At 34.0% G+C, this 17411-nt stretch overlaps 1 protein-coding gene across 4 annotated transcripts in view; it reads right to left on the reverse strand.

Moving 5' to 3' along the window:
* LOC109713568 (callose synthase 9) overlaps window positions 1–17411 on the reverse strand; it is a 47392-nt gene that overhangs the window by 2527 nt on the left and 27454 nt on the right. For all 4 annotated transcript variants that reach the window (XM_020237684.1, XM_020237686.1, XM_020237685.1 and 1 more), the window contains 21 exons: window positions 16751–16848; window positions 16572–16662; window positions 16324–16484; window positions 14656–14765; window positions 13862–13996; window positions 13214–13282; window positions 12969–13146; window positions 12735–12849; window positions 10939–11058; window positions 9989–10107; window positions 9814–9897; window positions 9606–9718; window positions 8990–9042; window positions 8749–8925; window positions 8182–8229; window positions 6970–7128; window positions 6138–6251; window positions 5963–6051; window positions 5718–5876; window positions 5523–5625; window positions 4058–4177 (listed from right to left, as the gene is read on the reverse strand). In XM_020237684.1, coding sequence (XP_020093273.1) covers window positions 4058–4177; window positions 5523–5625; window positions 5718–5876; window positions 5963–6051; window positions 6138–6251; window positions 6970–7128; window positions 8182–8229; window positions 8749–8925; window positions 8990–9042; window positions 9606–9718; window positions 9814–9897; window positions 9989–10107; window positions 10939–11058; window positions 12735–12849; window positions 12969–13146; window positions 13214–13282; window positions 13862–13996; window positions 14656–14765; window positions 16324–16484; window positions 16572–16662; window positions 16751–16848 — 2415 coding nt within the window. The remainder of the gene's footprint in view (window positions 1–4057; window positions 4178–5522; window positions 5626–5717; window positions 5877–5962; window positions 6052–6137; window positions 6252–6969; window positions 7129–8181; window positions 8230–8748; window positions 8926–8989; window positions 9043–9605; window positions 9719–9813; window positions 9898–9988; window positions 10108–10938; window positions 11059–12734; window positions 12850–12968; window positions 13147–13213; window positions 13283–13861; window positions 13997–14655; window positions 14766–16323; window positions 16485–16571; window positions 16663–16750; window positions 16849–17411) is intronic.

The raw sequence follows: 17411 nt of genomic DNA on the forward strand, positions 1-17411 counted from the left end.
CAAAAAATTATAAAATTTGATTTCTAGATAATTTAAATGGTCTAGATCATGTTCAACGGTGCCGATTGTCGATTTGAAAGCTCTATCATTAAAAACAAATCGGTAGTAAACCGAGCAGTTTACTACCGATAGTAGCCCAGTCAAACTCTCTCTCTCTCTCTCTCTCTCTCTCTCTCTCTCTCTCTATATATATATATATATAAATATAAATTATATAAATTATATAAATATAAAATATATGTATTCGAGATGTTATTGAGCCGAACACGAGCGAGCTGACACCAGCTCGTGTTGGGCTCGTTTATTAAACGAGCTGAAAAATTCAGCTCGTGTTCAGCGCGTTTACTAAACGAGCGATTCGATCTTGAGCTCATTTCGAGCCTTACACGAGCTCGCTCGCGAACAGCGAGCTGGATTGCCACCCTTACCTGTGCCGTACGGCAAAGGGCATATTGTACCGTACAGGGGGGGATTCTGCTTGGCTCCCCTGTGCCGTGATATTATCTGGGTATCACACGAGACAGCAATACCCACGAGACATAGCAATACCCACAGGTTATCGTGGCACGTGCTGCTGCGTGCACACAACAGGCACACACTGTTTCCCCTTTTTTTTCTCCCATAGACTTTCATCCCTCTCTTCACTTCACTTCACTTGTAAATTTTCTTCTCTTCTACTCTCTTTCTCCCTTTCTTCTCACTTCTCTATATTTTTTCCTTTCTATTTGTTCCTCCCTTGTTTTCTAATAATAATTTCTCTAATTTCTTCTTTCAATTCATCCTTTTTTTTTCTTTGATCACTTCGATCTTAAAATAAAAGGAAAAGAAATAACAAAACCGACAAATCTACTAATTAGGTAAGTCAAAATTTACAGCTTAAATATTTTTCCATACATTTTGAATATATTTAACTTGTACCTTTTGTCAAGAAATATGAAATTATACAAATTTTAATTTACAACAAGGATTTAAGTACCCATCGACACGGGCTGTATCTACCGTACCATACAGTGCCAATAAGATACCGGCACAATACAGCCTCCGTATTGATGGCACATTTCAAAACCTTTTTTACTTTAAATTAATAAGTAATTTTTCCAATAAAGTTCAAAAGATTTTATAAAGATACACAGTAAGCAACTAGAAAATTTTGTTGCTGAAGAAAATAACTTTCTCATATCATTATGTGTCGGCACGCGTATTTTTTGTGACCGGCAAGCAACGATACAGCCCAGCACGCACCGCGCCGAACTGTGCCAGCAAGTTTATAGCTCGATCCCATGCCACGGTACTTAAATCCTTGATTTACAATTTAACAAGTCTAAAAATAGATCCACTTGATTTACTAATTACATGGTCTGATTTTTAATTTTCTTGGATGGGTATAGCATTTTGTATGAAATTTACGATATTTTGAACTTCAAAATTCTATTATTGGATTTAGAAACAAAAAAATTTTAGTAAAATCAAAAACTAAATTTACGCAATTGATATTTAAATTTGCTTGACTATTTGGTATATGATTTATTGTTAAATTTTCATTTTCATAAATAGATCTCATAATTTTTCCTAAAAGTTTTGATATAAACTAACTTTCTTGGATGAATATTGCAAATTCGTTTTAAGAAAAAAATAATTTTCTCTAATTTGTATTTTATAATTTTTTAAATTCCAAAAAACTAAAGATAAATTAAAAAAATTTAAAAATCAAATTTTATCGTAAACTTGCTTAATTTATCAATCATATAGTTTACTATTAAATTTTCATGAATAGCTCTTACAATTTTTTCAAAATTTTTAGAAAAAAAAATTCTTAATATTTTTTTTCGTAAATAGTTTTTTAAAAAAATTAAATGAAAAGGAATCATAGGCGCCACTTGCAGTCCAATTATAGTTAGCGTAGCCATCATACGGTCCCTCATCGAATCTATATAGATGGAACTTGCAAATTTTCATTACAATTTAAAGATTAAATAATGTTCTCTATATGCTATAGTTATATTTTACTTCACATATAAAAAGGACTACCACTATATTAAGTTGTTAACAAATAAGTGTAGTAAGCTATTATAGATGAGACAAATCAATACATGGCCAAAATTAATAATTATTACCCTAAAACTTTCAAAATAACATTATAAAGCATTATTGGATTAAAAAGAACTAAAATAAGACCTTGCCAAAACGTGCCACTAGGAGACTGTGCGTGCCCATCGGCACGCAAGTGTGCCTACGCCGTACCGTGTCAAGCAATGACCGGCAAGAACACTACAATTCAAAGTACTTTTGGAACAAGGAAAAAAAAAAGGTATCTTAGTGTCCGTTATAACCATTTATTCAATAGCATTGCAATTGACATCCAAAAAGTGGTACTTAGAGGCGAGTATACTGATGCAACCTAGAAGGATGTTAAATACTCCAAGGAGAAAGAGAATGGAAAAAGAAGCTAAGAAGGGAAGAATGCTGCTGGATATGTAAGAAGAATGCAGGTCATTAACAAACTTCCATCCACAAAGGAAAGTTGGCCCTACACTGACAGAAATAAACACCAACCAGGGCTCGCGGACTAGTTGGGATAACTACTGATATGGAACCAGATTCAAAGAGGGTTCGGTTGAGTCGGCCCTTATTTATTTGCGTCAATTTTGCATTAGGGTTCATTGAATCGTTTAGGTTTTAATTATTTTTTCTAATTTTCGGAATTATTTTGTTTGTTAATTTATTTTACTCGGTTTTAAAGATATTTTTTAGGATTTTATCATATGGAATAAATATCTAAAAATTAGGGATATAATTTAGTATTTTGATAGATATATTCAAATTAGAAAAGATCCCTAAAATAATGAAATTCGAATTAAATTAGGATTATACTTTGAAGGTAATAAATATAGCCCATGCCTGTAATTTAGAGACAATTTATGATGGAATAAAATTTGGGCTTCGTGTTTTGACTGTGGTCACAGTATCGTCTTCTCTTCTCCTCTCTTGCCGTGTGCGCCGGCAAAATTCTTCCTAAAAGGTTCAACTTTCTCTTCTTTTCTCTTTTTATCTAATTCTCTCTTATCCTTCTTTTAAAATTACCTTTTCCTATTATTGGCTACTTTCTTCAATTTTCTCTTAATTTTTTTTAAAAAAATATATATTTATCAGAACCTTTTTCCTTAAGAGGTGTACTGCTTTTGGATTTATTTTCTTTTTTTTACGAAAATTGATTAAAAAGTTTATTATATTTATAAATTTAAAAAAATCTGAAAATTCATTTTAATTTTTTTGAAAAAATTAAAAATTTGGTTTGAAATTGATTTTAACCTCATCACTTGCAAGATAGATAAGGATTTTTCTAATTTGTCCATCAGTTTTGGTAACAAAACCAGAGTTGATCAATAAATTAATTTTCAAATGCCGACAAACACAGAACTTAGTTCAATGTATGAAGAATTTAAGCTTCCTACGAACACTCGTTTTGAAAAGTAAGAAACTGATTTGAAATCTCTTCAAGCCGCGAATAATCAACAATTTGCTAAAATCAAATAACTCCTTGAAACCCTAATTCATTCTAAACCTCCACCACCTACGGCTCCTCCATAACATCTGCAACTTTCGCCCCATCCTTGTCTCCTGTTACACCTCAATCTGTTCAAAATACACTTTCACAAAATATGAATTCTACTTCTTTTTTCCAAACTGCTAAGAGATTTAATGGTATTCCTTGTCGAGTACAAATTAATCACCAATTTTCTCATAATCTTATTTCAAGAAAATTCGTAGAAAATTTGAATCTTATTCCATGCCGTTTGGAAAAATAATATTAAATCTTATGCCGGATTTAATATATTTGGATTTGATAACAATGCCATCAGAAGACAAAAGATAAGGAGAAGATACCGTTAAGTTATTTGAACAATTGCAGATAGCACAGGCATAATCAGTAGTGCGCTTGCAGCATAAAAAGGTATTGATGCATTATGTATTCATCAAATAAAAGGTATAGATGCATCATGTATTCACCAAATAAAAAGAGCCATATTCAGAATATTAAAGGAAAAGTACGTCGTACCGCCAATGATGTATTATGTTCACTTGCGTTCAACTTGTACACAATGCCATATTGAAAGATAAAGAACCTGAAGCTCAAAATAGTCTCTAATATCCTCCCTCGGAGGGTATGAATATGAACCTGCGTATGCAAATGTTAAGCAAAGGAAATGCGATTTCTAATAGGAAACAAAGGCATGCCTAAATCATGAATGAGTTTAAAAGTTACACAAATGTGATTTGATCTAGGTCATATTCTTGCCCAAAGTTTAATGACACACTAAAATGAAAAAGCCTTTCAAACATAGAGCCTGCATGAAATCACGTGCTGGAAAGTGCCGTAGAAAAATGAAAGATGACAAGGGACAAATATATGCAGAAACTATTGTACAAACAAAAATATCGGTTAAATTTAAATACATAGCAGCACAAAGACTTACAATATGAAAGGGAAAAAGTGCTAAAAGCACAGTTAAAGCAGTTCGCAATTGCAGCAACTACTAGGCCACCCCACGAGGTTTAGTACCAAAAAGTGAAAGTACGCAATTGAATGATGAACCAAGAATTTAAGTTACCAGTGAATTGGCTGAACCAACAAGCTACTGGTTAACATTTGAGAGAAATGAAAACAGTATTAGACTACTAATGTAAATTTACAAAACTATTATAAATATAAAGTTACAAATTGTAGTCCAGACTTCAGTACAGAGAAAGCGAGGGGCATCAGATATTGCGTCAAACAGCGCAGAGGTGAAATCTAAAAATATCTCATGATTGACAAAGCAACAAAGTTAATAACTGACCAAAAGTATTTTGTCAATCCAACAAGAAAACGAAACAATCAAATATCGATTCTTGTTATGTATCATTTTGCATGTTATTATTCATACAATATCAATTAGAAATGCATGTTGCCATATGTATTCCATCTCTTGCCCGCCCTTAAATAAAAGTTGCAAACCCACAAAGCTTTCATGTCCAATTAGAGGTAAGAGTAATAATTAGTGAAGAGTAATAATTAGTGTCGTTTGCAACTTGCTAGGCAAACTAATTAAGTTACAAAATGCACATGCTGGTTGGTAGAATATGACATGAATAGGTAGACTACTCAGATTCTTATACTTTGTACAATCATACACCAGACATAAATATACACTTTCAAAGATCAACAAAGCGCCGTAGAACCAGAATTTGACTTTAACTGGATTTGCCTTCAGATTATGAAACAGCTACTCTAAAATGTTCACTAAGAATATTTATGCAGCAGTATAAGATGCAATCCATCAACCAAAGGGCCCTAGCACATACTATATACAACTCCCTCATGTGATGATGATTTAAAAACCAAAATTCTCTCAATCATCAGATTCCAACATTTCATTAATTCTCTGATCTGAAAAGGACGATTATCCATAGTATCTGGTTATCTGCCTCACAGTGAAGCAAGCATGGATACAATTTCAATTTTACGAAAACAGTACACGTACCAATTCCTCGTCCCACCAAGCCTCCCAGCTTTCTTCCCCCTTAACTCCAATTCCACCTCTATAGAAAAGCCAATTTGTCCAGTCTCTGAAATCCTCCACCGTCCTGAGAGGAAAAGCAATAGATATACCTAACAAAAAGTGGGGAACTCTGTATTGTACTAATGACATACTGCAAAGAGGCAGAAGGATGCTAACTTTTGCCATTCAAACCCAGATGGATTAAAAATGTAGGGAGCAAAAAGCCACGAGATTGCCATGAACCAGCTACTAACTGAAAGTAAGATGTAACCTACAGCTCCACCATTGTTGTAACCATATGCAAGAAATACCATCAACAGAAGCACAACCTCCAATCTGCAGATACATGGAAACCTAGTATCAGTATTTAGAGTAGCATGGTTGCATAAGCCACTTTAGGAAGACAGGGAGTCCGAACAAACCCCTTGACAAAATGGCTCCGTGAGTAAAGCCTGTAATTCTCTGAAAATTTGATATGACGGACCACAAAACCCCTTCCAGTTGCCCTATACTGTAAGTGGAATGATGAAAACATTCAGCAATAATCCTAAAAATACTTCAGTGAGTTAAAAGTCACTGAGGGTGGAAGAATCATGCCTTTGCACCCCCATGGAGTATCGTCCGACCAAAGTAATGCGTTCTAGTTCCAAGAGAGAAAGTGAAAAAAACAGAACAAAGCTGCAGCTGCATCGTCGTGAAGTTGATCACAGCCTGCACACGCAAGAAGAAAAGCAGGATACATAGCAAATGAAAAAACTTGCATACGTTATAAACATCAGTGGATAAAAAACTAAAGGAAATAGCAGAACAAGTATGGATGCATTCCCTCAGATTCTCACTTTTTTAGCCTATTTGCTTCCCCTAGTAAGTTGTCAAATTCTTCTTTATAATTTTAATATTTAACAAATCATTCCCTATGAAGCAACAAATTATTAAAAATGTAAAAGACATACTATGTTTAAAAGCAACCTTGCAACATAAGATGATATGGCACGCGTTCAATATTGAATAATGAATTACGGGTCTTCTTAGTTTAGAAGGAATTTATACAACACTTAATGCCCAAAATGAATTTCAATGAGATACAAGGGAAATCCTATTCCCATGATTACATCACATTTGTGAGATTGGATGAGCAAAAAGGTCGGGTATAGTATGTATAACACCTTCACACCTACAATTTCATGAAAATGGCCATCCAAAACAATGTTTAAATAGTCTTTGAATCAAATGAGGGAATATTTTCATATCCAGATTAAAATCAATTGCCATTAGTCTTCCATAACAATGCACAATAGTGAATGTACAGATGTAGCACGTAAAATGATGGCGGCTTTACAGTTTACACATATCAGAATTCATTCATCAACCAGAGGAGATAGTCTAATATCAGGTTGTAGCAGTGATACTAGTAGTCGAGAATCTATACCGTAAGAAAACCAAATTCCAGGATGAAACCCAAAATCATAGGAACGGCAGTAAATACACCAATCTGGAATAGAAATTGGGTATTCAGAGCAGCATCCAGGGCAGTGTTCTGCAATATATCAGCTCTATCTTGAATTGATGCACCAACACCAGATAATGCCTGAATATCAAACACATACAGTTGGACAGCTTATTCTTGCAACTCTTTTCATATAGCATGCATAAGCAGGTAAAACAGCACAAGTATTTTCAGAGCAAAAATATTAGAAGATATCAAAACTGACCTTCTAAAAGGATATGTAGACATAAAAAGCCATAATTAACAAATAAATTTGAGATATCTACAATGCAATGAAGTTTTAGGTAATCACTATAATCAATTACAAAACTAAGGCAGCCACATGATGAAAATGGAGAGAATGTGTGCACATAGCAAGAGGTTTAAATAACCAGTCAACATTGTAGAAACATGAGAAACTATGCACTCTATAGAAGTGAGAATATATGACGAACTGAAAACAGAAAGAGCAGCTGATTACCCCAGGAACGTAAAAACATTACATCATACCTAATGGCATGATTGGCATCCATCATATGCCAAAACATACAATATAATTTTCACAATTTTCTCCCAGGACATTATGCAACACGAGTCTTGACATGGCTTGACTTTTAACTATGATTTATTCACTAAAACAAAGGTGCATAATATACAAAACTGTGGGACATTGATTTCCATGTTGCAATTTGCAAACACAGCCACCCCCGTCTCTGTAAAATTTTGAGATTGTTACATTATTGCAGTGTCTTGATTACTTGCTTCTTATGTAGGGGCCAAACTGTTTGACATTGACTTACAAGTATCAAGTAGGCAGTGGCAGAACTTTTCCAGAATCGATTTCCCACAAGGATGAAAGCAATTCACAAATAAATTTAATTAACAAAGCAAGGAAAGAGGAAAACAAAAAAGAGTCGAGAGATTAATGAATTCTCATTAACAGATGACAATATGAAAATACAAGGTATATTAAAGGAAAACCTATCAAACAAAGAAAAATAGGGTTATTACAGATGACAATATGAACACAACTAAAAAAGACAATCTCGTTAACAGTCTCAAATGCTTGAGATTAATGAATTCTACTGTGGTGCTTCATCATTATGATGCAAAATAAAGGCTCTAAACAGAGGTAGGTAGGCCAAACGAACTTACCAAATAGGTTTTTCCATAGAGAAAGAAGTAAACAGTCAGCACGGTCAGCTGCAAGCAGAACAATATAAATGATCTTCATAAACTAAGCAAGTGATAGATAACGCTCCCTGAGCATTCTAAGAAAAGACAATCAAAAAGATGAAACTGCAGTGTGTTGGCTGGCTTCATATAAAATAAAAACTGTCTCTAAAGCAAGGGACAGAAATAGAAATTATAGCAGTATCCAATACCAGGCTTGTACATCCTTTAATGAACAAAATAGATTATGCAAGTGAAACTAGGAGACAGGATTCACTTATGCTATTTTAGGATTTCTGAATAAAATGACAAGGGCAGCTTCGATCATGATATATAAGAAATTTTTGCTTTGTATATTTGGAATACAGACTCTCAGAACTCAAGTCTCCATTTGAATATGAGTATATAACAATAATTGCAAATATCTGCAACTAGAACTATCAAATTCTCCATTTCAGAATGAGATAAAAACAATCAACCCCCCAATAGGTAACTAGAATAGCAATCACACAATGTCAGAAAATTTCCTGAATATACAGACACACATACCATGGTGCAAAAGTAGAATCCAACAGTTGTAATATAGAAAGACATCATTCGGAAAAAATCAAAGAGCTGTCCAAGTCTGTAAACATCTCTACTGAGAACTTGTTCACCATTTCCCCCTGCAACTTTCCCTTCAAATAATGCAATCTGATTAAGCCCAACATCTCTTCCTTTTCCAACCTGCAAATGCAATAACAATTAAAATCCACACCACAGGAAGGAAGAAGTACAATATACAAACTACCTGAATGTACTCGTGATGAGTAATGTTGCCTTGCCGTAACGTTGAATTGAAACCTGCAACCAGAAAGGTATTACCAAAATTAGGAAATAAAAACAATGTAAACTTTAACTCAGTTATCCCAACTTACATATTACATTTCCACAACAAAATATCCCAGAATATTACAAGCCAGTCAAATGCTGATTATGTATGAGTTTTTTTTCAACAATTTTGAAAAAAAAAGAAGAGGACTCATATGCAAGAAAAACTAATCTGAACTTTAGCAATTACTAAAACCTAACTGAATATAGCTATCTTGTCCACAAAGAGAAAAGGTTAATAAAATCCAATGGTCAACTAAAGAAAAATCGACTGTGAATGTTAAGAAAAAACAGAGACAGAAGTCTCAGAGAGGAAAATCAAGATACAACCAAACCACACTGAATGAGACGACAAGAAAGTATCACAAACATAATATTTCAATTCTACTCTCAGTTAGAACAGTACATCTTGCCACTACTCTCCATTGAGGAATAATAGAAAGAGAAACACAGGGAAGCTAAATTTAAAAGATATAGAATACAACATTTAAACAAAGTAGAGCAAAACTCTGATAAAAGTTGGTCAAAGAACCAACCTGCAAAGATATCTTCACTAATATTTATGATGCGTGATGCTTTACTGATACCACCTCTTGTTATATGAAAAACTCTATCAAAAACATCTGGATGCCCATAATGCATACGCACTCTGAACATAAAGCAGTTGTATCGAAATATGAGAAGTGGGGAATAATAACAAAGATAATCAGTCAATGAAATAAACAAACAAGACAAGACACTTACTTTAATGGGTTGGCAAGAACACGCTGGCCTAGAGTTACAAAACTAGTTTCCTGATTTGACATAAATGCAGCCAAAGACGAAACACTGTGCAGTATATGAAAAGGAGAACTTAAGCCAAACTGAGCTGGCATTTAGCATTACAAAGGCAATGATTTAGGTAGTTAATAAACAACACCTTCCAGTGAAGACATGTTCTCTGACACCCAGGATTGTGGGCTTACGAATACCATATTTGTTACTGTGGAACTCCTCAAGAAGATTCCTCATTTTCAATGCTTCTTCAAAATAGTTATCCTTCAAGCCAATGAACTCAAACGAATTAATAAACAGAATTAAACTGCTTTTGATTGACAATCTATTTTTCTACATTTTGATTGTAACCGCAAAAGAATGCTTGAATTTTATAATATACTTTCCATGCATTTACTAATTAAATGCATCTTCACATTTGGCCATTTAATTGAGCACAGAAAGAAACAGTCGTAAGGTTTTACTACTAAGGCCACTAAAATGATATTTCAACAGTCATGACTCATGAGACGGCAGTCCATCTTCCAGATTAGTAAAGGCATTTACAGGTAATGATAGAGTAGAACACTTCCAGTCACAGGTATTTCATGGTGAGATAGACCAAACTTGCTTAAAAGAAAATCAAAATAACAAAATACAATGAATAAAACTTGCTTACTAGAAAATTACTTCATTTCTAGCACGTTCCTAAATTCCTCAGCTTGCCTTGCAGTATGCTGAATAAATGCGTATTACTAATGAGGAGATTGTTCAACAATTAATATAGCTAGTTAGTTATTTCAAGTAATTAGAAAATTCAAGCAACATTACTCGTGCCAATTTAGGTATAGTCACTATCTTCTAATCAGCGAGCAAAAAGCTACCAACCAGACAATAAGTATCATCGTTGCACACAGATAAATTTACTAACATAGAATATATATATAAAAACATTGCTAGTAATCAGTTAGTCAGTGCTGAATAGAACTGCTTCAGAATCTTAAACAAGTCCTTACACTGTGACTTTGAATTTGTAAATCTTAGTGATAAACAGTAAACAGACTAAGATCATTGTTGCACAAATAAGATGGGCAAAATATAATAATAATTACTTACTTGATTCATATCAATGGTCTGGACAGCATTTCCTCGAGTAAAAACCACTGCATGGTTTTGGTTTTCTGGTTTACCTTCACCAAGTTTTGGATTCCCAGGTAACTTTATAGAATAAATCTCCTGAAAATTTGGACTAATGAAGATCAAAATCATCAAAACCGATAACATTATGCAGGAGTAGTTGCTTGCACTTGATGGAAAGTAGTTATTACACAGAACCAAGATCAATTAAAACCAAGCTGTATATCAAACAATGCAAGAATATTCAAGCATATATTCTTGGAAATGTCATAGAAAAGAGCACCACAATTTCCTAATTCCTTACTGAACTCACCTTAAGAACCTTAAATAGATAAGCAGAGACAATTGAGGATTTGAAACTCAGATCTTGAATTTTACGAAGGAATTAAGTGAAAAGGAGCATCCTAGTGTGCATAAAATATGTCCATACAGAACGAATATCCAATTGACCTTTCACTAATCACCATTGGCTGGTTATTGCAAAGAGCAGTACTTTTTAATAGTATTAAAATTTAATAAAAATGCACAGGACCACCCGAACCACAGGCTATTTTGAAATAGAGCCCTCAAATACTTTTCTTTGAATTGACAACTACCCAACTTTTAATTCTTTGATTTAATTAGCTAAATTGGGGATTTTGATAGATTTAATTGTGATTCTATTAGAATTAACTGTTCTAATGCTTTTTCAACTGATGGAACTATGAAATTTGTTAACTTGAAAGATTTATACCTAATAGAGCCATTAGATTTAAAGAATAACATATTTGTTTAGGAAAACAACTCAGATCAAAATGATTAAAAAGTTGAGTGGGCATCAATTATGAAAAAAACAAAAGTTAGTGAGCGTATTTCAAATTGGCCCGTAGTTGAGGGGGTTAAATATATCTTCCGAAAAGCTGAATGTCATATCATTAGATATCAAATCAACTGAATGCATTTTTTCTACATGCAGCTGTTCGAATTTAAAGCCAATGTAACTTTCTGTGGAATGCAAATAGCATTTGCAAAATAGACTTTATCAAGGTAATGAAACTGGGAAGATGATATCTAGTTCTAAAGATATAGAATACCATAAGCTTGCGAATTCCTATCAATGTTCTCAATCTAAAAGCAGTTTGATGCAACAAAATACTATTCAACTATTCAACTATCAAACATCTTAAGGAGACCACATTAGTCCACTATAACCCTTTTCGAACAGCTCCATCTGTTCTCCAATGAGTGATAAATGCTCCCGACACCTACCACACTAGACAAGAATTTATTTCCAATAGTTTCTGTCCAGGTCCAATGGAGGAAGCATCGTAGGAAATCTCCCAACTAATATGAATGCATGTAAACCTTAAATAGCCATAAAGCAAGATGCAGATTTTTCTCATTAAAGTACTAGCAGCAAAACTGTTCAGAGAGAATCAATATACAATGGCCTGATTTAAGCCAACAATTTTGTCATCATTTGTACAATAAAAGCAACAGATCATCTAGAAAGATAGCATATCCTCAACCATCCAACATATACAGTTGAGAGCTTCCTACCAAATAACCAATGTTAAAAAAACTGAAAATATTAGATTAATGGCTCAAAGCTGAAAGAAAGTAGTTCGGATTCAACACCAAATTACAATATAGAACTTAAAGAAGGTTGTTCAGAATTGCAGAACAAGACATTCAGGGAATTCCTTTTTAAGTTCTAAGCAGCACTACAGAAAAGTAAGAAATGAAAAGAATTACAAAGAAATTAAATGAAAGAAGATCTGATGGAGAAGGCTGACCTTATCCTTTCCATGAATGTCAGCTTTGACGAGTTTTGAATAATATTCTGTGCTAGGTTTACCATTCTTAATGATCTCAACATCATCAATGTATGCAATTCTGAGAGCTTCATTGCTAGAAAAAGTAGGATTTAAGTCAAACAAGACTAAATTATTGGTAATAAAAGAGAAACAGAGCAAAAAATAATTGTTAATTCCTCACTTCTATTTAAAGACCAATAGCTATTCACCTACCGCTGCATCAATAATGCAATGTCTGCAGCTTCAGGCTTCCCTTCTATCTTCTGTCTGCCATATATTTGACATGTGACAACATATGTAAACTTAAGATCAGCCTGTGCACGAGCTTCAGGAGACAATTCAAAACCCTGCATTTCAGTTGAATTGGGCACCGCAAATGCAGCTTCCGGATCTACAAATGCATAAGCGAAATCAGGACAACAACATTTTCAAGCAATTACAATAAAAAATGTGCATACCTTCGGATGTAATCCTCTCCAAATAATTCTGGAGTATAAGTGCTTTCCTGTAGTACATCATTCCACGAACTGTATGTTTTGAAAAGCAGAAAAAAAATGTTAGATATGCCCCCCAAAAAAAAGATAACGAAGAACCCCACATGCCAATGTTATCCAAATTTAGACTTCTATCATTTTGACGGTCTGATTAGTTGGCCATCAGAAAATTATCTCTTTGTTCAAACATATGCCTTCTATTCTCAATTGATAACATTGCCATTTCTCAAAATAAAATAGCAAACAAACACCTGAGTAAATATTATTGTTAGCCTGCTAAGAGTGTATCATTGAATTTTCGTCATTTTGAGGTCCACATCATGCTGTTTATACTTTTAGAATATTTTGTGTTTCATTTACAGGACTCCAGACATAATAGATACAATTCAAATGAAGTCCATTTTTTTCTATTCAATATAGGTATAGAAATAGGCAGTAACAGAAGGAGAAATATTATCAGAAGGAGAAATATTATCCACTAATCAAGAAAAAGTCAGGAAAAGACTATGAAACATGTGCTTGTTGAAAAACCAATGGCTATAAAATAAAGACAGTTTACTAATAAACAAGCAGAAGAAAAATACCGAGTAATAGGAAAGAAACAAGACATACCAGTCCTTGCTAAGGTCTGCCCACGATAAGAAGCCCAAAATCTAAGCTCCAATATGTCATTTGGGCTATCAAAAAGTTCAGCATCTTGAGCATTTTCATCTCGGCGAATCCGAGACAGAAAGTTCTTCCACTCATCTAGCCAAATTCCAGCCAAGTCAGATTTATCAAGGAAAATATATTATCACTTTATTTGCAAATTTTTCCGCTCAATGTAGTCGACATGCAAAAGCAACTACAACAGGAAATTCCACAGAATGAAGATAAAAGGAAATGATAAGATAATTCCTTGACATGCCAACAACATCAAAGCATTGCGACAAAATTACAGAACCCCGGCAAAGCAAGAAATAAGAAACTTGTCCAATGTCTATTAAATTAAGTGCTATTAAATTAAGTGCATGATAGCAGCATCGCCGATTGCTATGCATGATAGCTACAGCAAGTAACAGTTCATAAGACTATAAAAATGAGATGCCATACACATACACGCATGCACGCACGCACGCGCATGCGCACGCACGCACACACACACACACATGCCAACAATTTCCCTCTAACCTCCAATTACTGATGCACCCAATAAATTGTGACACAGACGCTACCTACTAGTGGGCTAATGTTGTAATTACTGGCAAAATATGTCCAACTATCATGAAGGCCAATTCATTGATTATCAAGTGAAAGGCCGTAGAAAAAATAATAAATGAATAAATAGACAAATTAAATGGAAACAAGACTCTGATTATTGCATTCTGCCAATTGGAAGTCTTATTTAAGTGAAAGGACAAGCATACCTGGAAATATCTTTTGGAGGTAAAACAAAATGGATATACCATCCTCATTCTTCTTTTGGAGTTCGGCAACGCTGTATAGGACAATCTCAGAATAGTATGGGGTAAATACACTGCGCAACAGAAAAAGAAGAGGAAAAAAGAACAATTAGATTATGGTATGTCAGTTTCCAACAAGAGGAACCTTAGAAGAGAAGAACCTTAGACAAGCATAACAATGTAAAGACAAAAACTAGGCTACCACTAATAGGTAGCTACACTCTTTTTCCACAGTACCAAATTGAAATCTAGTTGTCAAGTCCAAAAAAGGGAAAAAAAAAAAAAAAAAAAAAACCCACTTTCTGTGTCACTCAGATAAACCCATAAAATAAGATCCTTTCACTCTTCACCATATTTATGCTCTCCCATCTATGGCAACAATAGACAACCATTAGCACTCTTTGAGTCCTTATCTCATTTTCATTTATCAGTCCCACTTTGTTAATGAATCCAAGACATTCAATTTCTCACCACATTAACAAGGAGCAAGAGAACAGGCACCAACAGTCATTACAGTGCATGTGTGAAGCCACCCATGGACAGCAGTAGTAGTATAAATCGATGCTAGCCGCAAGCCCCTAATTAGACTCCTTGAATATGATAACCTTTTAAGGGATAAAAAAATTTAAAAAGTCAACAATTTGGAAGAACAGATGAAGATGAAAATCAAGAAAAAGAAGAGGTCGAGGAGCTGGGGGTGAAGAAAAAAACATAGAAGGCAGCTGACAAAAGAAAGCCAGAATAAGCAGTGATGCGAATGGAAATCCAATTTATTTTTCAAGTGATGACCACAAAATTTATTTAAAACTGAATTTTGGATTTTTTATTTTGAATAATTATCACATTTTTTAGAATTATTTTTAGAATTTTTAAGACTTTTCAAGACTTTTAATGAATTTTATATTAAATTTAGGAATAAAAATATAAAAAAAGCTCAAGAGTCAAGACATACAGACTCAGGCAGGACGGCAAAGAGTTCTGTATGGCAATTTTTCATTTTCTTAAAACTTTTTAAAATTTTTTAAAAATAACAGAAAATAGAAAAAAAACCAGGAAAAATTCGTGAAAATTTCCAGAAAATTAGAGAACAATGTTTAGAAGAAAAGGAGAGGGAAAAGAGTAAGAGAAGGCCAAAGAAAGAGAAAAAAAGGGTATCATGGACCAACAGAGAATTTAGGCAATCCATTACTTTCAAAAAGAAGCAGAAGATATTATGCACAGAGTGAGACCACGAATCACCAAATTTAATTTCATCATAAGCCCTTTCTAAAAGTATATTGTCTAAAGTCTTATTTATAGACTCCCAGAAGCAACTCTGAATAATGCTAGAAAATCTATCTGCTACAGATTTAAATTTTTAAAGAAATTAAATCCCTTATCTAAAAGGATATTTAAAGATTTTTAAATGAATTAGAATTCTAGTCTAATTCAGATTGGCTATGACTAGACTCAAATTAAACCCAAACTTAGACTCGAGTACATGAAATTGACAAAGATAAAATAAAAGTGCCGCAATCTAAGTAACTAGAGCCAGTCACAGGCTGAACAAGCCAGTTCAGAAGAGCCTTAGAAAGCTATGGTATAGCTTCCCTCCAAAGTACCAGCAGTAAGGAACTAGGATATGCATCTCACCTGAAGGACAACATCTCAGAAACTGGCTTAGCAGCAGGCATTTTCATGAAGAGAGAGTTAGTGAAGAACTGCAGCCTACGCCTGGCTTCCCAGTTTTTCGGTACATTTGCAGCAGAATCTTTGATGGTTATAAGTGAATGTAATCTCTTTATCAATTCTTTCTGCATTTATGGATCAATGTAAATCAAGTAATGCAAAGAGAAAGAGCAAATCTGAAATTGTATAGATAAAAAAAGTGAGATGTCTACCAACTCAGGATCCTTTGGCCACTTGATATCAGTGAAAAGACGACCTTGACTTCTTTCTTCATGTATTTTAGTCCACTCGTCAATGTTATCGCTTAAAAGCACAACCAAATAAGCAGTTAAGAAACTGAGGACATTGAGCCATTAAGTTTGGCATTACAAGATTGTTGTGGCTAGTTTACCTCATATTAACTGTTAGAACATCATGATGAATCACTTCATAAAGATCTTGGACAGCTTTGATAGCTCCACTGTGCCGTTCAGGGGTTTCCTCCTCTCTCTGCAAAAGCAAGTTCCTTGCAGTTAAATATTCAAGAAAAGCAACTAACTAAAATAAGGTATCACAAAAGGAGAAACTTGCTGAGAACACTACAGCAAGAATCATACTCGCCAAACTACAACAAGAATCATACTCGCCGCACTGCCACATTCTATGATCATAATTAATTCTACACTTCTCTTGAAAAGACTAAACAGTTTGTAAATTCAAAGAAATTTATTGTAGCCTTAAACACATGCCTAGTCAACTCAACTCAGATAATAAATGTTCCTTTTCGGTCTCTTTTTCTTTTTCCATCCTCCCTGTCGTTTCAATCTTTTATATCTTCATGCTCATCTATCTTATTGCACTATTCTCATACCTGATTTTACAATTACCGTGCATAATAACCACCAATTACCTAGAAGAAAAGATTCCAAAATCCACAAAAACCTCCCTCCTGTAATCTAATGGAATTTCTTACTTACCATATAACCTTTTCTCTCCTCTACCCTTTCAATTCTTTCAGATTTTTCTCATAATATATTACTTCGCTATATCCTCCGCACACATTCTTAAGAAGG

This window comes from Ananas comosus, linkage group 8 (assembly GCF_001540865.1).
Source record: "Ananas comosus cultivar F153 linkage group 8, ASM154086v1, whole genome shotgun sequence".
Classification (NCBI taxonomy): Eukaryota; Viridiplantae; Streptophyta; class Magnoliopsida; order Poales; family Bromeliaceae; genus Ananas; species Ananas comosus.